Source organism: Mauremys mutica, chromosome 12, assembly GCF_020497125.1.
Source record: "Mauremys mutica isolate MM-2020 ecotype Southern chromosome 12, ASM2049712v1, whole genome shotgun sequence".
Classification (NCBI taxonomy): domain Eukaryota; kingdom Metazoa; phylum Chordata; order Testudines; family Geoemydidae; genus Mauremys; species Mauremys mutica.
The window spans coordinates 23,873,535-23,901,049 of NC_059083.1; the positions used below are offsets into that span (position 1 = coordinate 23,873,535).

The 27,515-nt window shown below is 52.5% G+C and overlaps 1 protein-coding gene across 1 annotated transcript; it reads right to left on the bottom strand.

Annotated features, from left to right (window-relative positions):
• Positions 1–11,245: 11,245 nt before the first annotated feature.
• Positions 11,246–25,530, bottom strand: LOC123344883 (zinc finger protein RFP-like; the record flags this gene model as incomplete). Its single annotated transcript, XM_044981374.1, has 7 exons — positions 25,108–25,530; positions 22,545–22,640; positions 21,712–21,942; positions 20,448–20,470; positions 19,641–19,756; positions 18,036–18,095; positions 11,246–11,712 (listed from the first exon to the last, which is right to left on the bottom strand). Coding segments are annotated over exons 1-7 (1,416 nt in total), but the record flags the coding sequence as incomplete, so codon positions are not given.
• Positions 25,531–27,515: the final 1,985 nt, after the last annotated feature.

The following is a 27,515-nucleotide window of genomic DNA, read 5'->3' on the forward strand; positions in this document are numbered from 1 at the left end:
CCCTAGTGGGGCAGGTGCCCCTGTAACACGACCACTCCCAGCAAGGCCCTGCCCCCATTTTCTCCCTGTTTGTCAGTCCCAGCAGAGAAACCAGGGACTGCAGGGAGACCAAGCTCCTGTCCCCCAGGTGAGGGCTGGGGCCCAATGGCTGAGGGCAGCGGGTGTGCGGGGAGCTCACACTAGGGGCTGCAGGGTACATGGTGTGGGATAAACAGAGACCTCTCAGGCCACTTGCCCATTGCGGCTGCAGGAGGGATGTGGGGACAGACTGAGGAGGCCTGGGGCAGTCTGGGAAGCCGCCATCAGGGACAAGGAGAGGGAATTCGGCTGTGGTGGGGGAGCCGTGCTGCGCAGAGATGCTGCTGCGGACGCAGCTAGTTCCCTGGATCACGTCCACATTGGGGGCATCATCATCAAATGAGTGAGCAATGCACCCTAGGTATGTATCCCACAGTGCAGTGTTGTGGGAAGGAAGAGCTGATCGCTGCGCATCTTGGGATTCTCTGAGTTCTCCCCCGAGAGCAGCACCACGTGTAGCTCTGTGAGCTCTGCATGCTGAGGAATGGCAAAGCAGCACAGCCGTCTGCCTGCTGCCGTGTTCCTAGTGCAGAGTAGAACAGGAGCATGCCAATGATTTGCTCTTGTTTGTTCCCCAAAGGGAGCAGCGCACTCAGCTGTCAGAGACTTCCTGGAGCTTTGAGAGGGGAGGGGCACATGCCTCCAGGGCAGCAGAGATCAAAACACTGAGCAGAGCAGTCAGGGCAGGCATTGTGGGACACTGAGGGTATGGCTACACTTACAGTTTGCAGCGCTGGTCATCCAGCTGTGTAGGAGCAGCGCTGGTGTGTGGCCACATTTGCAGCAGTAGCAACACTGTTGGGAGTGATGCATTATGGGCAGCTATCCCAGCATTCAAGTGGCCGCAACGTGCTTTTCAAAAGAGGTGGGTGGAGTGGGGTCTACTGTGACAGGGAGCGGGGAGAGAGAGAGAGAGAGTGGATTTTTGGAGCCAACACTGTGTTTAGCTTCCTGCCTTGAAAAATCAGAACATTTTTCCGACCCCTTAGTCTTAACTCTTAATTGCAAACAGCCTGCAGCCAACACGACTCCCCGCTGTTTCATTCGCTCCCTGCCTGCCTCTCATTTGATTGTTTACAGCCAGGTACAGATGATCACAGCAAACAGGAGCTCTGTTTGTTTTTTAGATAAGCGGCAACGGAGCTCCGCGGAGCTCGTTCACAACAAAACAAAGAGAGGCTGCATAACAAAACAAAGAGAGTAATTTATAAAAGCATTCTGGGATACATCCTTATACCCTGGAGGCCAATCACAGCGCTGGTGTGTGGCCACACTTGATGACCAGCGCTGCAGCACCAGCGCTGGAATCCTTATTCCCCATGCTGGTGAGGTGTACGGCCAGCGCTGCAGCCAGGGAGTTGCAGCGCTGGAAGTGCCCTGCAGGTGTGGCCACTTACTAATTGCAGCGCTGGTGGAGGCTTTCCAGCGCCGCAAATCACCAGTGTAGCTGAAAGTCCATCTGATGGCAGCTCAGGGGCCTGTGGAATGTGCTGGGAGCCACACCTGCGTGACTCCACTAATTAGGTGGGTGGCCCTTCATTCTCTCATGTACAGCCACTCAGGCACACACCTTTAGAGGGTACTATCCACGGACCACCTGAATGGAGCTCGCAGACCACTGGTAGTCCATGGACCACAGTTTGAGAACCTCTGAATTAGGGAACATGCTCATTTAAAGTTGCACAATGCTCCCTTATAACACTGTTTGACAGCCGCCTGCTTTGTCCACTGCTTGCAGAAAGAGCAGCCTGTTGGAACTAGTGGTGGGGGCTTGGAACCAGGGTGGACCGGCAGCCCCACAACAGCTCCCCTGAGTTCTCTGTGTAGCCTTGGAGCTATTCCTGGGAACCGCCTGCTTGCAGGGGTGGGGGTGGGGGTGTCTCTGTCTCTGTCTGCCATGTTGTCTCCCCTCCCTCCATTCGTGCAGCCTTGTAGCGTGTGAGGCTACATTAGTAACAATGTGTTAATTCTTCAGGGCTCAGCCGAGTGCTCGTTCATCATTTAGCAGTAAGGCATCCCTGGGAAATAGCCACCTTCTGACTCCACCACCTCAACCACGCTTCACAATCATCACTGCTGTGTACAGTATTAAATTGTTTAAAACTTATCCTGTGTGTGTCTATGTCTATCTATCTATCTATAAAAATAAAGTATAGTCTTTTATCTGGCAAAAAAAATAAAATCCCTGGAACCTAACCCCCCTCCCCCATTTACATTAATTCTTATGGGGAAATTGAATTTGCTTAACATCCTTTTGCTTAAAGTAGAATTTTTCAGGAACAGAACTACAATGTTAAGTGAGGAGTTACTGTATATTTTTTAAAAATGTAAAAATGTGAGGGCTTGGGGGTGGGGCTGGGGATGAGAGGTTTAGAGTATGGGAGGGGGCTCAGGGCTAGGGCAGAGGGCTGGGGTGAGAGCTGGGGATGAGGAGTTTGGGGTGCAGGCAGGCCAGAGAGGACTCCCCCCACCTGCAGCCCTGTCTTCACAGGCAGCAGCGAGCTCTGGGGGAGGGGCCCCCACATCCCCCCAGCACCATGCTCACCTCACACCACTGTCAGTGCATGTGCTCCTAGGGCTCCTCTCAGGTCCAGGAAGTCCCCTCGCCTCCCCTGTGGTGGGGGCAGGGGAGGGGTTGCCATCACATGTGGGCCTCCTCCCCTGCTGCTGCCCCTCACTGTAGCCTCACTCGGGGTGGGGGCTGGGGCTACCCCTTGTCCAGCGTGGGGCAGGAGCGGTGACTGCAGGCAGGAGGGTCCCCCCAGAAAATGAAAGGGTCCGAGGGGGAAAGGCAGGCCCAGGATCAGTCTGCCCTGGCAGTAGTGGATTGGGGGCACTAGGACCCTGTGGCGGCAGTTGATGCCTAGTGGAGCTGCAGGGACTCTCTGGGGCCTGGGAGAGGCACAGGGGCAGCAGGCGGGGACAGGAGAGAGACCTGGCCCTGAACGTTGGTGAGGCCTGGCCCCGAATATTGCTGGAGCCCGGGCACCGCGGGCCCATATAACTCGCTGCCCCTGCTGGAGGCGTGCCTGTTCTGGCAGGACGGTTGTTCTCAGGGGTACCCCAGCGCATCAAGTGACAGTCTCAAAGGGGTCTCTGTGACTGAACCTGCCACAGGGGTGGACGTTTTTTGTTGCTCAGGATCCAACACAGCGTTTAGCCCAGTGATCTCCTCTAGTGCAGGCCGGCAGCATCTGAGTTTAACCCCTCATGGAGCAGCACAGGAGTTCAGAATCCCAGTGGGAAACCTCATCTCCCTGCTGGGCCTAGGGCCTGTATCAAGGAGTCTTTTCTCCCTAATCTCTGCACTTCATCACTGCTCAGTGCTGCTGAAAGGGGCAGAGTAGCTAGTGGTTAGGGCACTGAACTGGGCCTTGGAAAACCAGGTTTTTATATCCAGCTCTGCCACGGATCTGCTGAGTCACCTTGGACAAGTCACTTCCCGTTACTGTGCCTCAGTTTCCCCTCCCACCCTTTGTCTGTCTTGTCCAGTTAGACTGTAAGTGGCTCGGGGCAGGGATTGTCCTTCACTGGGTTTTGTGCAGGGCCCCCTACAATCGAGGTCAGAGCTCATCTGGGGTCTGTAGGGGATTCAAATAACAAACACTGTGATACAAGTAGTAATACCAGGCACAGCTTGTAATTCCCTCATCAGCTTTCATGCAATGAAGGCTACACACATCTGAATGACACAGTTAAACCATTAACCTGTAATTAAGATCCAAAGTTATCACCCATTAGACTGGACAGCAACTCAATACCTTGTACTACTGGGCAGCCTCCTGTATGGGAACCACTGTGTGAGTGCGGTGAGCCCGGGATCTGTCGCACACCACACAGATGGGGGTTTGATCCTCTTCACAGAACAGTTTCAGAGTCTCCTGGTGTTCCCCCCACACCCCGTCCCCTCCTGTTCCCTTTGCTACCTGTAAACTCAGATGCTTGGCGATTTCTAGGACATTTTCCAGCTGCCTGTTGGGCCTGAGGTTTCTCTGTTGCACAGTTTGTCTGCACTGAGGGCAGGAGGCAGCTGTATCAGATCCCTCCCAGCACTGGGTGATGCAGGCTCGGCAGAAATTGTGTCCACACTCCAGACTGACAGGTTCTGTGAAATACTCCAGACAGATGGGACATGTAGCTTCCTCCTGGAGACTTGCCATGGAGTTCTTTGTGGCCATGGCTCCCTCTGGGCAGTTTAAACAGGAACAGCTTCACTTTCCTGATGTCAGGAATGTAGGGGCAGGTTAGTGATGGGGATGATTTACCAGCACTGATGGTGAAAAAAATCTAAATAAAAACAAAAATCAAAAGTCTTGCCCCCCAACTGCCCAGCCAGACCCCCACAATGCACCCCACACTGCCAGAGCCAGACTCTCATGCCTCCACTCTACTCTGTCCCAGTCAGGGCCCCATGCACCCCCAACACCCCAGCCCAAGCCCTCCACCACCCATGCCAGTGCCCCCTCCTCATTCTGCATTCAAATACCTCCCCCCATGCACTCAGGGGTCCCCCTCAAGCAACACCTCTCTGTGCCCCCCACAGAAATCCCCACAGCCAATGTCCCCCTTGCCTCTCTCAGCCCCCGTCCACACAACACCACCAATCCAATGTGCCCACCAACCAAAACCAAGAGAAAGACAGATCAACACAAAGGACAGAACTTTTAATATTTTTTTTTAAAGCGGGGGCGGAGGCGACCCAAGGTACCGCTAGTACACACCCAGAGCAGACCCCCAGTAGACCCTACCCCCAGCTGATACACCACAGATGACCAAAGACCAACCAAGAATTAGCACAGGACAGTGGGTGCCACTCCCCTCCCCCAACAAACCCATAGAGCCACCCCTCCCCCATCCCCATCCCAGCCAGCCCAATCCCCTGCAACTCCCTCAAACCCAGCTGCAGCCTTTGCCAGCCCCTCCCCCACACACCCTGGGAGTTCCCCTCCCCACAGCTGCTCCTCCACTGGTGCACAGCAACTGCTAGGTGAGCACGGCAAGGGCAGGTAAATTGATTCCCCACTACAGCTACTGCTATTCCCCCCTGCAAACCACAACCCCCAACCAACAACCTCCCTGCAGTGAGCCAGGTACAGCCACGTATGGGTGGCGGGAGTGCAGGTGTTGGGCAGCCAGCAAACCTCCCCCAACCCCCAATCAAAGAACAAGTCAAGGCCCCCGCACCCGAGCCAGGCGCCCGCAGCAGCCACGTGTCGCTGCAGGAGGCTCAAGGAACGGGGCCAGCAACAGCCAGGGGCTCGTGAAACCGAAACTAAAAATCGCGCAGGCGCAGTAACACCCCTTTAAAGCTTTTTTGAAGCCGATTGGGTAACCAGGAGCCAATCACGCTCTCGGGAGGGAAATTAAAAACCAACCACCAGAAAAGGCAGAAGCCCCGCCCCCAGGGGTGGCGCCAGAACAGGCAACATTCGCTGCAGGAGAAGCCACGTGAGGCCGGCCGGGCTCTGCTTTGGCAGCTCCGGCAGCAGCCGCCGGGTGTTTCCCTTCCTGGGACTGACTCTGCTGCTGCTGAGCGGGGAGGAGCCCCCGGGAACGTTGTAGCCTGCAGGCGTTTGTGTGACATGTGCCCCAGGACAGGACCCTGTGGCTGGGGGGCATCCACCTCTGGTGATGCTAGGGTGACCAGATGTCCCTATTTTATAGGGACAGTCATGATTTTTGGGTCGCTTTCTTATGTAGGATCCTATTACCCCCCCACCCCACTCTGATTTTTCACACTGGTCACCTAGGTGATGCCCTTGAAGGAGCAGAGTCTGTGTGTCTCAGGAGAGAGACCCAATATTCATGGAGATATTAAATATATGTCACTGCCAGTTTTAAGTATTTTTTCCTGATATTTATTGAGTTAAATGTTCCCACAATTTCACAAAACTCTGGGTTTAGCATTTCCTTCCAATTGCTCTCAACTTCAGTTTTCACAGTTGCAGGAAATTATGGGGGGATACGTCAATAGCAAGTCAGACCCCAATGATTTAATGTCAGTAGATTCAAAAAGCTGAAGCTTTATAACAATGAAAACACAGATGGTCGCATCACCTGTCAAAAGATGCAGAGTCACTGTCCTTCAATCAAACACAAATAAGTTCTCAAGCAGCCTTGTTCTTACTTTGCGTATCTCCAATTATCATTTATTATCAATTGAAATATTTTATTCATTAGTCTGTGTGTAGACAGCAAAAGCAACGTTTGCCAACATTTATGAATAAAAGCTCATTCTTCCCAGCCTTGTGATGATAAACTCTCAGGCTAAAAGCTTGGTTAAGCTGGAATCAGTGTTTTCGAGACTCGATTCTCATTTACACTAACACTGCTTTGGCTCAGTGGAAAGGGGCTGCAGCATCACCAACTTCATGATTTTATCATGAGTTTTACAGTATTTGTTGTGTTTGATGAAATCCCAGCTCCTGGAAGCATGTGAGGAGGTGAGATTCTCAGGCCACCTCCCAAACATGGTAATGGGGGTTGCAGCCTGGGCTGGGCCCCCAGGGTCTCTGGGCCTTGGTAAAGTGTACCAATCCCACCCCCGCCCCACCATGTGGAGGCCCTGAGTGCAGTCTAAAGCTCTGAGAAACCAAAAGGCAAATAAAATACTAATATTTACTATTTATTATTGTAACCCTTCTGCCGGGCCGAAACGATAGCAGCAAGGGCTGGGTTCAATACATAGGGGTCCCTTCCCCACAACATAATGCAAAACCAGCTCAAGCTCCCACCCAGTGACCTGGGAAAATCTTACACACACCCCTGGGCGCCTCGAGGAGGCAATACTTCCCCTCTTGCAAGCACAGAGTCTTGGTGTAGCAGAAAAGGTTTAATACATGATAAACAACAAGCATTAAATTGGGAAAATACTTCAGCTAGAGTTCATAGGTCAAACCGTGAGCAAAGACACACCCCAACAAATTGGGCCATGTCCTTCTCTCGGGGCCCTTGAGTCCGGCAACCCCCAAATCACCCACAGTCCCAAAAGTCCCACAATCCAAAAGTCTCTGTCCTGGGTCAGTGCAGCCCCAGAGTTCAAGAGTCTCTCTGCACAGGTCCCCCTCCCCAGCCTAGGTAGAAAGGGGCACCTTACATGGTTTTGGGGCCAACTGCCCTGCCTCTTCGTGGGGTTCTTCTTCCACTAGTCATCCCCGCAAACAGCTCAGCTCCGCTTGCTCTGTGGGCTGCTCCGCTCTGCCAGCTGCTCTGGTCCACCAGCTGTCCTGTGAGCCACTCCAGCCGTCCTCACGAGCTGCTTGGCTCCACTCACCCAGTGGCTGCACAAACTGCTCCACTCTGTTCCGCCAGCTGCTCTGCTCCACGGTATTGCTTCAGGCTCCCCCACTCATTAGCACAGTACTCAGTGCGCTCAGCTCAGCACGTCCAGCTCTTCAGTGATTTCAGCTTTTAGTGATTCCAGCTCATAGTAGGGGAGCCCCACTGCCAGTGAGTTCAGCTCAGTAACCTGTATCTAGATTCTCAAGGGAATAAAAAATTAACTCTGACATTCCACAGTGGAGAGAGAGACACAAGTGGAACTGGTGCTGCTGGCTCACACAAGAAGCCTGCACCAACCAGTACAAATATCTGTCCACAGCCTCTCTCCTTCAATGGGTTTTGAAACCCATGTGCCCCATCTAGCAAGCGCTATCCAGCTGACAATGAAACCCCCCATCACAAGATAATTTTGTAGTTCCCCATTTACCCAATCAGGGTGACAACATTTCATTCCTCCTGCCCCAATAACAACGAAATTGGGGCTCCCACAGCTGTGAAAATAACCATCCCATGCTGCTTTGCGGTATGCTAAGTGGGGTGGGAGTGCCCATGCAAATAACAGAAATGCTAATACGAATACTTGAAACTTCCACTCTGCACTCCCCATAATCTACCACCAGATGTCAGGGTAGAGCTCATCCTGACTCTGCTTACATACATTATTATTAAATCTCATGATTTTGGGGGGCTGGCCTGATTTAAGATTTTTAAATGCCTGGGGTTGGCAGCGCTGTGCCAATGAGAATTCAGACCATAAATCTCTCTCAGTTACTCAAGGGAATCCCCTAAATGAGTGTCATCGTTGATCTAAACCAGCACAGTGAACAGAAAGGGAAACGGACACCGAGGACAAGCTATGGGAACGCACAGGGAGCTGGGCTGTGGGCCCCAAGCAGGACATGACACAATCCCTCCAAGGCCTAACAACAGCATTTCCGGGCCCCAGGGCAGAACAGTTAATGGGCCCCCACTGGTGCCCGCATGCACAAGCTGCACTGCGCCCATGCGGACTCCATCTGTCTGACATTTGGGCGGCGCTGCGCCTGTGCTGGCTGGTGCCCAGTGAGCTGTCAACTGCACTGCTGGGGGCTCTTCCGGCATGACCAGGGCTTCCACATGCCCACCCTCCTGCCTTCGCTCCTGCCACTAGTACCACCCCACGCGCCATAGGTGCTGACTTTTAGTTGTGCCGGTGGATGCCCCATCCCGGGTCCTCCTCCTTCCCCAAGGCCAAGCCCCCACTTCACCCCACTCCACCGCTTCCTGCCCCTGCTCTGCCTCCTCCCCCAAGTCCCCTCCCCTGGCAGCCTCCTCCTACCCACTGCTCACTCCTTTCTGCCCCCCTCCTGCCTTAAGGGTGAGGTGTGTGTGTCTGGGGGGGCTCAGTCTGTCCCCAGAACTGACAATTTTCAGCATATTAATACACTTCTTTCATACTCTAGTTATTGAATGTGTGTCTATCACTGGTATCATGCAATGTCATTATTAAAATAGCAGTGAACTACAGCATTACATTACCATGAATTACAGTGTATTAAAATCATTGCACTCAGCTACAAGCTGTCTTCAGTAACACCCCAGTCTCTGTGCTTCACCCCTGCTTAGGGCCTGTTTGGGAGCTGAGGGCCACTGACGGCTGTGGGAAGAAGGTGGATGGGAGACACAAGCAGTGGGGAGTTTTCCCTCTCTCCTTTCCTATTGCTCTCCCTGCCGCTTTCCCTTGCTCTTGTTTCTTTTCTAAGTCCTTGCTCCCCTTCCTGATGTTTCCCCCTTCTTGCTTCCCACCCATGTCCTTTTACCCATCTCTCTCTGCGCCCCACCTCCTGGGGGCTCTTTCTAGTGCCTGCTCCCACCCACCCACTCAAAACAGCAGAGGAGGTTCCCCCTCCTCAGATAGGAAGGGTGGCCCAGTGGTTAAGACACAGGCCTGAGGGTCAGGTGTGCTGGGTTTGCTTCTCTGCTCTGCCACTGACTCTCTGCTTAACCTTGGGAAAGTCACTTCACCTCTCGGTGCCCTACATCCCACCTGCCACATGGGGCTAATGCTGACCCTGCCTCCTAAGCTGAATCCCTTCAGGGCTGTGTGGTGATGGGGAAATGGAGATACCAAGGTGAGTAGATTTGGCTGAATTTCTCCACTGCTGGAGAGTGAGAGCCAGCTCCGCGCAGGGGGCACAGGAGAGAGAGGGACTCAGCTGTCAGGGCTTCAGCCCAACATCTTTCCCCACCCCCCACCCTGCGTGGTTCCTGCTGGAGTCCAGGGCTTCTCCTACCCACCCTGCCCAACCCCCCACCCAGCTACCACGGTCCAGAGCTGCTTCTCCCCACCCCTGGCCAGTGCAGCTCCTGCTGGGGTTCAGGGCTTTTCCTCTCTCCCTACCCAGCATGGCTCCTGCCAGGGTCCGGGACTTTTCCTTCCCGTAATGTGCAACTGCACCCATCCAGCGTGTACGCCCAGGAGCCTTGCAGCCTGCTGGGGTGATTTCAAAGGGCCTGGGGCTCCCAGCTGCCGCCACCACTACCAGGCCCTGGATGTCAGACGTTGGGTTCCTGTTTGTGGGTTGCTAAGCAGAGACACACACCCCTCTGCAGCCCAGATTTAAGCACCTATCCATGAGAGGGGTGTGACTTAGGACACCCCTTCCCCCCTCGTCGGCATCTCCCATTGGCTAGCTGACATGGCTGCCCGCCTTCTGAGGTGGCTTTTGTGAATCACGTTGTAAGGTGCCTGTGTCGCCCTGGCATTGTCTAGGGAGTTTAGGCCCCTGACTCAGCTCTGAGGGTCACAGTGCTGCTGTCCCTGTGATTTTCTTACTGCCTAAAAATTACTCACTGTGATTCTCAGCATTGCAACACCTGAATCCCTTCATGGATTGCACCCTGTGCAAACAGTCACCTCTCCACAGAGCACAGCTGAGCAATTCCTGATTGACATGGGTGTGCACAGGACAGAGGCAGAGCACAGGCTGGTTAGTGACACATCACACAGTAAAATCCAAACTCTCTTCCCAGAGGCTCAATATTCCTTGCAGCTGGAACATTAAAGAGCAACAAACACGAAGAATTGTTTGTAATGTTTTATTTACAGTAAGTTGCTGGAAAGTAGCAAAGTAAAAGGAGCTGAGAAGGCGCTTTAATAACCACAGCACGGCCAGGAGATCCCCAGCTACTGAGAACAGTTTTCTTTATGGCACTAAAATTGCACCAATGGCCAGGAATTAATATAGGGAATTAATCAGTTACAGTCTCACTTTCAGTAAGATGTAATAAATCTCCCCATCCCGCTCACGTTCCCTTTCCTTTCGTACTGTCCTTTTCTATTCATTATTGTTCTAGCCTCACTTTCCATCCCTGTTTATTTCCCTGTGTCTCTCCTCCCTGTCACAGATCATCCCCCTCGGCTGCTCTCTTCTTTCCCTGATCTTATCCCTTCCCCTCATGCTGATCCCGGGCTGGGAGCCCCCAGTGAGATCTAAGGACACAGATCTGTACAAAATGCTCCTGGCTGCTGCTGCTGCTTCTCCCCAACACCCCAAACCCTGATTGATTCATGCTGGGTCCCTGCCACCCCCACCTCCGTCTGTCCCCAGCTCGGCTGTTAGTGCCACCCCCTGCCCAGCCCCCACCTCTGCCCCTCAGGGCCCCTCCTGTAGCCCCAGGGGTTCTTCCCCCTCCTCCCCCAATCCCTGAGGCTGCAGAGAGGGACGGGGAGGTGCTTCAAGGGGCCATAGAGATGAGGATCCAGAGGCTGGGTAGATAGGAGTCCTCCAAGATCATAGAGACTGGGGTCCATGAGGCTAGAGAGGCTGATTTCCGGTTCCCCCCTCTGCTGCATGTCTCAGGGACACAGTCTGAGACGGGATCCCTGCCCCACCCAGAACCAGGGTTGTATTCTCTCCCCAGGGACGGAGCCCAGCTGGAAAGTGAAAATCGGGGCCTCGTCACCAGCATCGATAAATGTCACCTGCCCCCAGTCACAGTCCAGACAAACCCGGATCCTGCTGGGGGCCCAGCTCAGGGGCAGGGGGATCGCAGGGGAGGTGAGAACCTGGAACTGACCCCCCCACTGCCCCACAGCCCAGATCCCCACCTCAGGGCTAGGGCTGATCCGTCCCTTCCTCCCCACAGACTCTCTGGCCACCCCCACAGCCCAGCATTGCCCATCCCCCACCTCCACCTCCCAGCAATGTCTCCCCGAGGTGAATCCCGCACAGCCCAGCACACAGAACACAGTGTCAAATCTCTTAGGGTTGTTGGGCAGTCGCTGCCGTGTGTGTCCCCGTCTCACACTTTTCCAATCCTCAGACAGGATGAGGTGGGGATGAGCCGTGTCTGGATCCAGAATCACATTCACTGGAGAGAGAATCAGAGCGTTAGGGGCAGAGCTCAGCCCTGGGGGAGTCTGGGGCCAATTCTCACGCTCCCCAGCAGCCCCATTCAGGCTGGGCAAGTCCCAGATCCCAGGGAACTGCCTCTGTCCTGGACACCTGAGGGTACGTCTAGACTACCCGCTGTATCGGCGGGTTGCGATCGATTGAGACGCGATATATCGATCCCCAAACGCGCTCCTATTGACTCCGGAACTCCACCAGCACGAACGGTGGTAGCAGAGTCAAGAGGGGGAGCCGCGGACATCGATCCCATGCCGTGAGGACGAGAGGTAAATCGATCTAAGATACTTCGACTTCAGCTACGCTATTCACGTAGCTGAAGTTACGTATCTTAGATCGATTCCTTCCCCCCCCCCCCGTCCAGTGTAGACCAGCCCTGAGACTGAGCAGAGATGTCACTGCAGCTCCTCAGTCTTTGTAACAGGTCCCACTTCATTAGTTTCTCATTTGTCACAGAGGCTTCATCTCCCACATCCCGCTGATGGTGTTGCCCCATTCCCAGCTGTTGTGTATTTGGTTGTCATGGTTTTTGTTGCTATGGCAACTGAGTTAGATTATTATGGGTTAGCTCAACCGGTTTCAACCGGCTGAGTGAGCTCTCTGTATATCTGTAAATAAAATGGAGGTTTTGGTTAGCTGCCTGCTCTCTGGCCTCAAGTGATTGCTTCCTACACCGGCTGCCCCAAGGATTTAACATTGGCGACGAGGGTGGGATCCTGGTGCTGCTCCAGTAACAGAAGGAAGTAGAAATCAAGGTAAAGAACAAACAAACAAAAAAAGCTGCTTGTTTGCACTGACTGTGAAAGTGAAACTAAAAATCATGGCTACTCTGACCAGGCCCCTGGAGCCTTTTGATGAGAATACAGAGCAGTGGCATGTGTATACTGAGCGTTTTGAGCTTTTTGGTATTGCAAATGACATTACAGAAGCGAAGAAGGTGCCAATATTCTTAACTGTTGTAGGGGCTAAAACCTACTCTCTGCTACGCAGCTTACTGCACCCTGTTAAGCCTGAGACTAAATCTTACAGTGACATTGTGGAAATCCTGGGGTCTCATTTCTCCCCAAAACCACTGGTAATTGCTGAAAGATATAGGTTCCACAAAAGAGACCAAAAGGAAGATGAAACAGTTGTACAATTTGTAGCCATTTTAAAAAAGCTAGCAGAACACTGTGAATTTAAAGAGATGTTAAATGATGCCCTGCGTGACAGGTTAGTGTGTGGCCTCTGCAGTGAAGCTATACGGAAGCGCCTACTGACAGAGGCTCAGCTTACATTACAGAAGGCTGTTGATATTGCTGTCTCCATGGAACTGGCTACAAGGGAGGCACAATACATCGGTGCATCCCCTAGGGTGCAAAAAGTGTCACAAGAACTGACCCACAAAACGGTGCAGAGTCAAGAAGGTTACCGCTGTGGTAAGCTGGGTCACCAGGCATCAGAATGCTGGTGTAAGGACCTGGTGTGTCGACACTGTGGCAAAAAGGGACACATTGAGTATGCCTGTAAACAAAAGAAAAAGAGGCCTGTGGTCTGGCCGACAAAAAGAGGAACCTTGCATACCCTAGAGCAGACCCAGGATGATCAAGGTGACACCTCCTCACAAGAGGAAGTGCCACTGCATGTTTTGTCTTTGGCAGCGGGCTCACATGAATACTGGGTAACCCCTTTATTGGAGGGCAAACCTATACGCATGGAACTAGACACCGGTGCAGCTGTCTCGCTGGTTCCTGAGACTGTGTATAAGGAAAAGCTACAGCATCTTCCGCTTAAGGCAACAAAAACTGTTCTGAAGACGTATACAGGTGAAGCTGTGCCCATGTTGGGCACTATTGATGTTAAGGTGGAGCTCAATGGACAGGCAGCTAAATTGCCACTATTTGTGGTGAGAGGTGACTACCCAGCCTTAATGGGTAGGTCTTGGCTTGGGAAGATTCAACTGAACTGGGCAGAAGTGCACCGGATGACTAAAGAAGAAACCAGTCTAACCCCTATTCTAAGGAAACATGCTGCTGTTTTTGGAGATGATTTGGGAAGTATGAAGGGAATCACTGTGACATTGAACATTAAACCTGACAGTCCACCAAAATATCTGAAAGCCCGAACTGTGCCATATGCCATCAGGCCAAAAGTTGAAGCAGACCTGGAGCGCCTGGTCACCAATGGAGTCCTAATACCAGTTACCCATAGCTCATGGGCCACTCCTATCGTTCCAATCGTGAAGAAAGATGGCTCTCTCCGGATTTGCGGTGATTTTAAAGTCACTGTCAACCCAGTGTTGTGTGCAGAGCAATACCCGCTTCCCCGCATCGATGACCTCTTCGCAGGCCTGGCTGGGGGACAAAAGTTCAGTAAGATTGATCTGAGTCAAGCATATTTACAGATGCACGTCGATGAAAAGTCCCAAGAGCTGTTGACTATTGTGACTCATAAGGGGCTTTATCGATACTGTCGCCTACCCTTCGGAATAACATCTGCTCCCGCCCTGTTCCAGAGGGCTATGGACCAGATCTTGTGTGGCTTGTCAGGAGTTCAGTGCTATCTGGATGATATCCTGGTCACTGGAAGAAATGAAGAGGATCACTTAAAGAATTTAGAGGCTACCCTACAAAGACTGGAAGAGTATGGCCTACGAGTTCGCAAAGACAAGTGTGAATTCTTCAAGCCCTCTGTTGAATATTTGGGACACATCATTGATTCTGCAGGTCTTCATAAGGTCCCTGCAAAAGTTAAAGCTATTGTGGAGGCTTCCCCACCTCGAAATGTAAGCCAGCTGCGCTCGTTTCTAGGACTCCTGAACTATTATGGAAAGTTCATCTCACAGTTAGCCACACTGCTAAAACCACTTCATGAGCTCCTTGGGCAGAACAAGGCCTGGAAGTGGACTGAAGCCTGTGATGTTGCGTTTAACAAAGCTAAGGATGCATTGCTAAATTCTGAAGTTCTAACGCACTTTGATCCATCCTTACCACTGCAATTGGCCTGCGATGCCTCCCCTTATGGAGTGGGAGCAGTCGTGTCACATATTATGCCTTCAGGAGAAGAGAGACCTATTGCTTTTGCTTCACGCACTCTAAGCAAAGCAGAAACTAACTACGCCCAAATCGAACGTGAGGCATTAGGAATTGTTTTTGGAATTCGGAAGTTTCATCAGTACCTGTTTGGGCGAAAATTTACTCTTCTCACAGACCATCGACCTCTGACATCAATTTTTGGACCCTACACAGGCATTCCCCCATTAGCTGCTAGTCGTATGCAACGTTGGGCATTGTTACTTTCAGCACACACATATGAAATCAAATATCGGAAATCTACTCTGCACGGCAATGCAGATGGCCTCTCAAGGTTGCCTTTGCCGGTCAAACACCAAGATAGTGCCCAAAAGGAAATCTTCTACTTTGAACAGGTAGAGAATACGCCCATCACTGCTACTCAGATAAAGAAGGCAACTCGCGTTGACCCAGTATTGTCCCACGTTATGGACCTGGTGATGCATGGAAAATCTCGACAAACCTCTCCGGTCTCATCCGACCTTGTTCCCTACATGTCCAAGCGGATGGAGTTATCGGTCCAATCTGGTTGTTTGTTGTGGGGGAGACGTGTCATTATTCCACCACCACTGAGATCACAGATGTTAGAACAGTTACATTCCGGTCACTGTGGAATAGTGCGCATGAAGGAAATTGCACGAAGCTATTTTTGGTGGCCTGGACTGGACAGCGCTATTGAAGAGAAGGCAAAAGCTTGTATGTCATGTCAGGGTGTGAGGAATGCACCCCAGTGGGCACCCCTACACCCATGGGACTGGCCTGAAAACCCGTGGCAACGTATTCACGTTGACTTTGCTGGCCCCCTTGAAGGAAGCATGTTCTTGATGGCAATAGATGCCCATTCTAACTGGCCAGAAGTCTCTATAATGCAGTCCACTTCTGCAGAGAGTACTATCCAAAAACTACGAGGACTCTTTAGTCGTTTTGGTCTGCCAGAACAACTTGTGAGCGACAACGGACCGCAGTTCATTTCTCAGGAGTTTCAAAATTTTATGAAGGCAAATGGGATACACCACATCACGTCAGCACCATATCATCCGTCCACCAACGGATTAGCTGAAAGATTTGTGCAGACAATGAAAAACGCTTTGAAATCAGCAAGGGGACAACACTCCATTCAAAAGCGTCTGGATACCTTTTTACTTTCCTACAGAAACACACCTCATGCTACGACCCACGCATCTCCGGCCTTTCTAATGATGGGACGACAGCTGCGCACTTGCTTTGATCTGCTGAAACCTTCTGAACCCCGACAAATTGTGCAACATCAGCAGCAATATCAAGTCATCAGACGGGCACCCAGAGCAAAAGACCGAACCTTTAGCCCGGGACAGCCAGTTTTGGCTCGGAATTATACTTCCAGAGCTAAATGGGTTCCGGCCACAGTCATCACTCAAACAGGACCTGTTTCCTACACAGTCCGGACTGCAGAGAATCTTACCTGGCGGCGACATGTAGATCAGCTGTTGCCAGGTCATGCCAGTCCTCAGGACCCATCTGCAGTTGAGGGGTCTGACTTCACCTCTTCTGGTGAGGGACCGAATCACGAGTCACCTGTTTCTGACTGTTCTCCTCCATTACTGCCGGCGGCTGAGATACCCCTTTGCCCAGCACGAGCTGATACCACCTCCTCACCTGTTCGTGCTGCGGACCCTGAGCCCCTAATGCTTTCGGGTGCAATAACACCAGAAGTTCACCGTAATCCACCTAGAGACAGAAGGCCTCCTCATCGGCTGGATCTTTAGCTAGGGCGAACCCACGGTTATGGGGCAAAATAATCCCCAGGGTTTAGCCGGGAATGGAGGCAGTCTACCCTCCTTCTCTAGTCTAGTGTGTGTTTTATTTAGGGGATGTTCTTATTAGGGGGGGAGGAATATGTTGTGTATTTGGTTGTCATGGTTTTTGTTGCTATGGCAACTGAGTTAGATTATTATGGGTTAGCTCAACCGGTTTCAACCAGCTGAGTGAGCTCTCTGTATATCTGTAAATAAAATGGAGGTTTTGGTTAGCTGCCTGCTCTCTGGCCTCAAGTGATTGCTTCCTACACCGGCTGCCCCAAGGATTTAACACCAGCAGCACAGACACAGCCAGGAAGGCGTCAGAAGCTTTTATTGAGGGAGCAGAAGTGGCAGGTACCAGCTTTATACCCCAGAGGGAAGCTCCCTCCCCTAATGCAGCCTCCACTCCCAGGCCAGGGAACAGAGAGGAAGGTGCAGCAATGGGGAACAGCCACTTAAGACCAGAGAGTAGGAGGTGGCACTGGGTGGGGTAGCACCATCTCCAGCCTAGAGAGAAAGGAGGAGCTGCCAGTCTCACAGGAAGAGCATCTCCCCAATCCAGGAAGCAGGGAGCAGCTCCAATGGGAGAGCCCAGCCCTGCCCAGAGGAAAGGCAGGATGTTGGAGAAGAGCGATGGGGGACCCCCTGCACCGGGGTGAAGCAGAGGGATGTGGCAGGGAGCTCTGTTCATGTGTGACTCAGTTAAGAGTGTTTCTGTTCATCAGAATGGGCATGAACTCAGCACTAAGGGTGGTGTCAGGACTCTTTTTGTGTCCCCGCCCGCTCCATGGCCCTGACCGAGGCCCTGCCCCCTGGCCAGGCTGGGAGATTTGCCTGCTATGGAGAGCCCCTGACACTCCACCTGCCCTGGACATGGGTCCATGGGCCTTTGGCAGCAGTCCCCAGCCCATGTCCCCACTGCCCGGGGTGCACCACCCTGGGCAGGTGGAGGATCCAGGGCTTCCCAGTGTAGTCCCTGGATGGCAGCCTGGTTCTGGCTTCTGGCCTGGCCAGGGCCTGAGGGAAAGAGGAGCAGGAGAGGGGCCATTGAGAGAGGCCAGCACCAGGGAGAGATTGGTGCTGTGGGCAGGGGCTGCACTACACAGAGAGGAGCTGCTCAGCTGCCCTGCCCTAAGCACAGACACTGCCTGCAATGCTCCACACCTGCCCAAGGCTTGCAGTGGGGGGGGGGGGGGCAACGTGGCCCTCTTCTCCCAAACTATGCCCATGCTGAAAAGTGTCCTGGTCATCCCACCTTTAAAAGTGTGTGTGTGTCGGGGGGGCGGGGGGGAAAGACATGGGCCCCTGGATCTCCTTATCTTTTAATGTGTTATTTTTAGGGCTGTGTGTGTCATGGTGGCTGTCAGTTTGGTTGGTAACTTTAGCTACAATCTCATGAAGACGTTTTCTCTGGAATTTTCTCATAATTTAAAGGCAATCTTCACCCACAAACTCACCCTGTCTGTGTGCTCCAAATAATTCTCCCCTTTTTCTCTCCAATTCAGATGGCAGAGTGTCTTGGGGGAGAAAGGAGAAGAGAGGTGCGATTTCAGACTTCCATATTTATAAGAGCATCCCCACTCTGAAACTGTTTTATAATTATGTGACAATGGCCCCCGTGTGTCTTGCCCAGTGTGCAGAGTGTCAGAGGCCCAGATTTACACTGCCTACCTCCCTCTATCCCTGGTCCACCCCCCTTCTTCTTCCACCCACCCTCACCACCTTCACCCCATTCCCAGCCCTCTGAGGAACACGTCTTCTGCCTGGAGGTGCTGCGGAGGAGGCACAAGAGTCGCCTGTGCTGGAGGGATCCCTGATCATGGGGGAGGGGCTTTCTCCTTCCCTACAGCCCATTTGGCCCAAACTAGCTACAAACGGGACCAGAGCTCAGTGATGGGCTGGATCCGCCTTTGAGAAATGTGTCCCATGGCTGGTGATGGGGCAGTAGATGGGGAGGGCTCTGAGCTGTAGAGAGTTCTTTGCCACGTGTATGGCTGTTGAGTCTTGCAAAAATGCGCAGTATCCAACTGACCATCATATCTGGGGTGGGGAAGGAACTTCCCCTCATGTCAGATTGACAGAGAGCCTGAGGATTTTTTTCCTTCCTTCCTCTGCAGCGTGGGGCACGGGTCAGTTGCAGATTTAAACTAGAGTCAATGGTGGCTTCTCTGTAACTTGTGTAGCGGGGCAGTTACCCTGTTCCTGGGATAAAAGGAGGTAAAAGGTGAAAAGCAGCTGAGGTCGGCTGACTGGGGAGTCAGCCACAGCTGGGGCCACACCCAATTAGGTCACAACTGGCCCTGATCAAAGGGCTGGGAGCCAGGCAGGCAAGAGTCTCACTGCAGGGCTGCTTGGGAGCAGAGCACAAGGTACCTTACATAGAGCAGGGCTGGGGTGGGGCAGGCAGAGCTGGGGAGCTCTGGCCTGGCAAGTCCCCAGGCTGAGGCCTTGTTAAGGGCCAGGGATGGTCTAGGGTTAGAAAGGCAGTAGGTCCAACCCCCTTGCTAATGATGAGTGGACATTGTGGACTGCAGGCTGCCCCAGAAAAAGGGGGCTAGATGACTGGCTGAGGCAAGGTGGGTATAGAGGGTTGGGGCTCCCCTGGGAGAGGAGACCCAGAGTGTGGGGGTACTGCTGTGGGCAGAACTCCAAGGTAAGGGGCACTGGAGTCCAGGAGGGACATGGAGGGGCCGGAGGCAGGAGAAACACTGGACAGCAGTGGGAGCTCTGGAGCGGGAAAGCTAATTCCATGACTGACCAGCAGGAGGCGCCGCACTGCTGAGTGTTCAACCAGTACCACTAGAAGTTTTAAAATCATGATTTAAGGACTTCAGTAACTTGGCCAGAGGTTAGTGGTCAATTGCAGGAGTGGGTGGGTGAGATTCTGTGGCCTGCAATGTGCAGTTGGTTAGACTGGATGATCATGATGGTCCCTTCTGGCCTTAAAGTCTTTGAGTCATTTCTTAATTTAACAGCATCATCTAAGTGTGAACCAATTGATCAGCACCATTTTCTTCTCAGAGGCTTATCCCAATTTCCATTCCTAGATCCCTTCTAAGTACCTTTGAACTTCCCCAGAATCTCCATTAGCACAATCGTTTTCTGGGAGAAACCACTGACTCGCTTTTCCAGTCCAGGAGAAATCTCCTCTGGCTGCTGGAACTTCCCCTTCTCACACCTGGAGAGAAACAATTTCACATGATTATATTTTATTGTGTGACTCATTATAAGTTCTGGCTAGAGAGTCGCTGCTCTAATGGGCCTGGAGTTAGAATTCCTCAACTTCTTCCAGCCTCAGAGCAGGTGCAACACAACCCAGGGCCAAGCAACCTTCCCTTCAAAGGTCATTAATATTCTTCAACTCTGGTCTGGAGAGATCAGCTCTGGGGACAAAAGGGGAATTGAGTCTCCATGGCCAATTCACTCCTTGGCCTCCATGCTCTGAGGAACAGCAGCTTCCCAGGTGAAGTGCTGTAGAAATCTGCCTCTAGGAACTAGACTGAGACACCAACTACCCCTTCCCCAGCTCATTCCACACAGGTCTCCAAACAGCCCTCAGATGGGGAAAGGCTCTTGAAAACTACTGCCCTGGGCTGAATAGTGACCAGTGCAATGCAGTGACAGGCCCATATTCCATCTCCACAATCCTGAGGCAGCCAGTGCCCCAGGGATGTGACATCTCTACAAAATACTTGAGGTCAGTCTTTCCCACTGACTGGAGAATTCCAGAGTCTTCTGTACAAGAGTGAGCAGCCCAGGATGAAGTTGATCAGAGAGATTTGTATCCAACATGTGATCTCCCCACACATTTTGCTACTCTCATCATCAAGCTCTTTCTCAGCATTGTGGAGTGCGAGGGAGCCACATACCTGCTCAAGGTGGTTCTGACATCCTAGAGGAGAGAGAGACAAAAGAATTTCAGTCCTCTCTGACACACACACAGAGGGGATACCAGGGAAGGGATTTAGGAAGTATGGGGGAAGAGACCCTGCCCTGGCCCCAGGGCCACTGATTCCCTGAGCTAATGGGGCTTTTCCATCTTTCATATGTCTGAGACTCTGCTAAGAATAATACTCACTCAGATGTCAGCAATGCACATGCCGAGTTACACTGAGATCTCCTACTGCTGGACTCCAGTGCTTATGATTCAGCAGCCCGCTCCTCCCTCTGTGGGGGTCTGGCATGTTTCTAATGATGAGTACCTCTAAGGGGTTAAGAAGCTCAGATAACCTGGTTGACTCCTAACCAGAAGGACCGATAAGGAAAGAAGCTACTTTCAAATCTGGTGGGTTGCGGGAGGTTTTCTTTTGGGCTCTGTTTGTTGGTTCCCTCTCCTGATACAGAGATAGACCGAGCAGGGACAACATCTCCTGAAAACCTACCTGAAATGATCCATCAAAGATTACAAAAAATCTAACTAAGCTTGTGAATTTTCCCTATGCTAAGAGGTAGTTTTATTCCTGTTTTTGTAACTGTGAAACTGAGTCCAGAGGGGAGTCCTCTGTGTTTTAAATCTTTTTATTAGCCTGTAAAGTTACCTTCCATCCTGATTTTGCAGGTGTGATTCTTGTACTTTTTTCTTTATAATAAAGGTCTTCTTTAAAGAACCTGATTGATTTTAGTGTCCTAAAGATAAGGGTCTGGTCTGTACTTACATTAAAGGCAATTGGTTGGTATATTATTCTCAAGCCTCCCCAGGAAAGGGGGTGAAGGGGCTTGGGGGATATTTTGGGGGATTAGGGATTTCAAGTGACCCACCTCTGAATTTTTGTTTAAAATCAGTTGGTGGTGGTGGCAGCAATACCGTCCAAGGACAAGGAAAGGAATTTGTGCCTTGGGGAACTTTTTAACCTAAGATGATGGAATATAAGATTAGGGGGTCTTTCATGTGGGTCCCCACATCTGTCCCCCAGAGTTCAAAGTGGGGACGGAATCGTAACATGAGCACACTCCCTCCCCGCTCATCCCCCTCCCTCCCAGCATCTCCTGCACACAGTGGAACAGCTGATTGCAGCAGGCAGATGGTGCTGGAAGAAGGGGGAGGAGTTGATTGGCAGGGCTGAAGATGGGTAGCACTGAGGGGGAGAGCTGGCTGTCCTGGAGCACCCACCTATGTTTCTCATTCAGTCTCACCTGCAGGAATTCACTAGCTGGCTTCTGACACTTCCCCTCCATCTCACTGATCAGCTCACTGAGATGGGAAATCTGCTCGGAGAGTTTACTGACACTTTCATTCTGGATCCTCACAATCTCCTTGTGCAGCTTCTCCAGCTGGGCCAGCAGGAGTCGCTCTTGTTCCTCCAGGAACTGCTGCAATTGCTGAAATTCAGACACAATCTTCAGCCTCTCGGTTTGTGTTTGTTTCTGTATGAAATAGGGCAAGGGCTGGTCAGGGACATAAGGACGGAACCCAGGGTCCTTTCATGGAGAGCTGAGTGTGCAGGAGGGTGATTTTCTTTGAAAATCCTAAGATTGACTCTACCTCAGATTTCTGATATTTGATTCTACCCTGTGGGTACTAGGCAGGGGATTCTCTCATACCTTCCCTTTTGGCCCCTGTGTCCCTGTGAAAGGGATGTTTCTCTGTCAGTCATGGTCAGCATCTTCTGTTATTTATGGTCTGTGGAAATTCAGACCCAGAGCAGCAGGAGGCAGGACTCAGCACTACACTAACAGAGCCGTCAGGGGAGTTAAAAGAAACAAATGTTTTAAAAATGCACAAAATGTCTAGACCCAGTGGACAAGCACTTCACGGGGACATTTGTGTGAATTCAGGCAAGCCACAAGGGCTACTCATCAACGGAAATGAAAGCTTAGGGCTTGTCTACACATGAATCTAACCCAGCAATCCATTATCATGGAGAAACACACACAAGCCCATGTTCACGTAGGCCACACAGGAGTCTGCCTCCAAACAGACCTCCCACTGCCAGTCCCACAACTGATTCATAACAACAGGCACCTACCAGATATTCCCGGCACTTCCTCTCTCCAGTCGCTTTCAATCCCAGCAGCTTTTCTCTCTCTTCCCTCAGAGTCTTCAAATGGGCCTGGATTCTTTCCTGAAGAAACAGAAATGATTTGGGAGGTTTCATCTGGATAGTTGAGAGGTGCTTGGAAGTGGATGTTTTTGCACCCGAAACCCAAGATGACTGTGGTTCTAATCACTTTGTGACATCAGGACCACTAAGCTGATGAAACCTCATTAATGGAAACTAGGAGAGTGTCACATTCAGGGCTAGTCTACACTTACCAGCCGGGTCGACGCGGTGAGTTCGACTTCTCGGAATTCGAACTATCGCGTCTAATCTGGACGCGATAGTTCGAACTCCGGAAGCGCCGCGGTCGACTCCGGTACTCCACCACTGCAAAAGGCGGTGGCGGAGTCGACCTTGGAGCCGTGGACTTCGATTCCGCGGCGTCTGGACGGGTGAGTAGTTCGAACTAGGGTACTTCGAATTCAGCTACGCTATTCATGTAGCTGAATTTCCGTATCCTAGTTCGACCCCGCTTCTTAGTGTGGACCAGACCTCAGACTCGTTACCAATTCTGGTTCAGTGTTTTTAGTAATTAGCAAGAGATCTCAATTATACCCAAGCTTTACTGGTGTTTCTGAATTGATTAATGGTACAGAACATAACAGGGCACTGGAGTCACATGGGGGTGAATCAATAAACCTGTTTTTTGAAGGTTTAACAAACAAAGTGATACAAATCTCAGAAGCCACCAAGGTTTAAATATGGGCTGGGATTTCAGCCCTGAAGCCCTGGGGCTGCACTGGTTGGGCAGAGCTGGTCTAAGCACCAGGGCAAAACTCGTGAGATGTCAGGAGGCCATTCGTCTGGTTTGAAGCTGCACAGTCCAGTTTTGTGGAGCACTGTCCCTGTCCGGCAGGGACTCAGCACTGGACGTGGCTTTGTCTGGTGCAAAAGGGAGAGGAGGAGACTGAGGCTGCAGGAGGACACCCGTGAGGGTGGGGGCAGGGCGGGGGTGGCACCTTTATGCAGAATGATGCAGGCGGGTGGCACGCTGGAAAAAACAGTGGTGAGGTCCACACAGGGTGACTGATACGGGTGAGGACGGGCCCATGCAGGCAGATGTGGGTATAGCCGATGTTCTGGGGATGCCTCGGTGACCTCCCTAATTAGACATGATGCAGATTTGTATAAAGAACGGGTTGGGGTTTGCCCCAGTGCTGTCCTAACCCCTCTCCATGGCAATGCCCCCTGGGCAGGTACCCCACGATCCCATTCCCTGGTAAAGATCCCAGAAGCAGTGCATTCTGGGAGATTTCAAAAGGCTGCCTGGTGGGACTAATGGAACCACTCTGGCTGGTCCTTGCCCACGTACACAACAGAGCAGGTCAGACTGGCACCGGTCAGCTCCAGCCTGGGGTTAGTTTTGCTACAACCCAGTGAAATCCCAGTGGTACTTGGCATGGACCTGAGCTGTCTGGAGCCCTTTTGTGTGCGGACTGAAGGTGCTCGGGGTCCCACGCAGCGTTTAGCCCAGTGATCTCCTCTAGTGCAGGCCGGCAGCATCTGAGTTTAACCCCTCGTGGAGAAAGACAAGAGTTCAGAATCCCAGTGAGAAACCTCCTCTCCCTGGTGCACCTGGGACCTTTATCAAGGCATCTCTCCCTCCTAACGGACACGATTCATCACTGGGTGGGGCTGATGCTAAGATGGCAGCATGGCAAAGTTGTTCGGGTCTTGGACTGGGTCTGGGGAGATCTGGGTTCTATGCTAAGCTCTGTCACTGACATGCTCGGTGACTATGTGCAACTCGCTGCCCCGCTTTGTGCCTCGGTTTCCCTTCCCACCTTTTGTCTAGCTAGACCAGTGGAAACCTACCAGTCGATTGCGATCAACTCATTGATCCTGGAGATTCTCCCAGTCGATCGCAATCTCTGGCAGGTGTGCGGCACTCCCAGAAGGGGCCAGCTTACCCCTGCAGCCTGGGGTGAGGGCCGAGTTCTCTTCACTTGGCTCCTGCCTCCAAGCACCACCCCCGCAGCTCCTATTGGCCGGAAATGGGGAACTTTCCCCAGCTTCCCATACTCCCTCCTGCACCCTAACACCCTGCCCTAGATCTGACCCTCCTCCCAGAGCCAGCACCCTGTGCCCACACCTGCTCCCCAAACCCCCGCCCCAGGCTCAGCCCAGAGCCCCCTCTCAGACTGTAAACCCCTCGGGCCCCAGCGCACAGCCTGCACCCCCACCTGAATCCCAACCTCCTGCCACAGACTGGTGAAAGTGAGTGAGGGTGGGGGAGAGCAAGCAATGGGGGGGGGGGTATGGAGTGAGCGGTGCTTCGGGGAGGGGGGGTGTAGATCCTGCTTCCAAGATTTGTTATTTTGCCTCTGTTGCCACACTGCCAGACCATTAATATTGTTACAGCATCTCCCCACACAATGAAGACTTTACAGGCTGAATGATGAGTCACACCCATGACAGGGAACTCTCAGTGAAATTAGCCTGTCATTAAACCCCAAAAGTTAACCCATTAAATTTGACAGCAATTCCCTACCTTGTACTCCTGGGCAGCCTCCTCGATGGGGACCACCGTGTGAGCGCGGTGAGCCCGGGATCTGTCGCACACCATACAGATGGGGGTTTGATCCTCTTCACAGAACAGTTTCAGAGCCTCCTGGTGTTCCCCACACACCCCGTCCCCTCCTGCTCCCTTCGCTGCCTGTAAACTCAACTGCTTGACGAGTTCTAGGATATTTGCCAGCTGCCTGTTGGGCCTGAGGTTTCTCTGTTGCACAGTTTCTCTGCACTGAAGGCAGGAGGCGGCTCCCTCAGTAGCGGATCCCTCCCAGCACTGGCTGATGCAGGCTTGGCAGAAATTGTGCCCACACTCCAGACTGACAGGTTCTGTGAAATACTCCAGACAGAGGGGACATGTCGCTTCCTCCTGGAGACTTTCCATGGGGTTCTCTGCAGCCATGGCTCCCTCTGGGCAGGGGATCAGGGTTAGTTTCAATTTCCTGAACTCACACTCTGCCCCGCCTGCAGCAGCAAGGGGGTGTTTCCTTGCCTGAAAATGACTCAGGCTGTTTGCAGAGCAGGAAGGACCGAGCCAATTTCACCCCTGGAGGCTTTACTGAAAAAAGGTACCGCTAGGGATCCAGTCCTGCAATCAGCGCCTGTGCGGGTGTGGAGGATCACTGAGGCATCCACCTGTGAGGATGAGCCTGCAGGAGCAGGAGCTGTGTGCTAGGAGTGATAGTCAGGCTGGGTAGAATTTTGTTTATAATATCTAATTTTGACAGATAATCTTTATTTTAAGCAATTTTTATATTTATTGATTTAAACTTTCACAACAATCTGGGTTTTAAGCATTTCATTCCAATTAAAATTTTCACGGATGTGGGAAATTATGGCGGGATCAGACAATATTTTGGTCAAACCAGAACTATTTAATGACACTGGACACTGAGATTCAAAAAGTTGAAGCTTTAGAACTGTTAAAATTGTCTGTGAGCAGGTAAATCTCCTCCCTCCCCCAACAGCTCCCCCAGGGCAGTAACCCAGAGCCTCCCCCACCACCACACAGACCAAGGCTGAAAGTCCATCTAATGGCAGCTCAGGGGCCTGTGGAATGTGCTGGGATCTCAGCCTGGGCCCTAGTGGGGCAGGTGCCCCTGTAACACAACCACACCCAGCAAGGCCCTGCCCCCATTTTCTCCCTGTTTGTCAGTCCAGGCAGAGAGACCAGGGACTGCAGGGAGACCAAGCTCCTGTCCCCCAGGTGAGGGCTGGGGCCCAATGGCCGAGGGCAGCGGGTGTGCGGGGAGCTCGCACTAGGGGCTGCAGGGTACCTGGTGTGGGATAAACAGAGATCTCTCAGGCCACTTGCCCATTGCGGCTGCAGGAGGGGATGTGGGGACAGACTGAGGAGGCCTGGGGCAGTCTGGGAAGTCACCATTGGCAGCTGGAGAAAGTGCTTGGGTGAGGGCAGAGAGCAGCAAGCCTCAGGTGTGTGGGGGGGCGCTTCTGGGGAAGGGTTGGATCAGGGGTAGGAAGCGGTGGAGAGAGGGCGGGGCTCGGGGCTGAGTGGGAGTGGAGCACTCTGAGGGAAAAATAAAAGTCTGCACCTATGGTAAGCAAAGAGCTGGCAGTGAAAGGCCCATGTTACATCCCCAGTGTCTGCAGGCAGCCAGTCCCCCCAGGATGTAACAAGTTAATAATTGACCATTACCTGTTCTGTTCATTGGATCGTTGCCTTTTCTGTTCATTCCCTCTGGGGCACCTGGCACTGGCCATTGTCAGAAGACAGGACACTGGGCTACATGGACCTTTGGTCTGACCCAGTGTGGCCGTTCTTATGTTCTTATAATCTTTCCCACAGGATGGGAAAATCCACTGTTTTGTTCACGGGCTGAGAACCCCAAGGTTAATTTGAACAAAGTGAAAGTAGCGGAAATGGGACCCCTGTGCCGCACACTGTGCTGAGGTGCCCTGGGGAGACGTGGCTTTCACCTGGTGTCCAAGCCCCTGCCCAGGCTCAAGAAGTGTGAGGGAGGGTGAGAAGGAGCCACATGCCTGTTTGAGGTGCCTCTGATGTGCTAGAGGGGGAAAGGACAGAAAAGAGCTCTCAGTCTAATACCTCACACGGGGGGGGGAGCCTTCCATTATGCCGGGGGAGGGGGGTGCTCGACTTCCATCTCTGCCCCTGGCCCCACCCCCACTCCACCCCTTCCATCAGGGCTACAATCCAGCCCATTTCTGCCCCCTCCCCTGAGTGTGCCCTGTCCTCGCTCCTCCCTTCTCCCCTCAGCCTCCTTCCTGCATGCCACAAAACAGCTGGTTGCGGCAGGTGGGAGGCACGGGAAGGGGAGGGGGAAGCACTAATCGGACCCGTCTGTGGGCAGGAGGCGCTGGGAGGATGGGAGGTGCTGATAGGGGGCTGCCGGTGGGTGCTCAGCATCC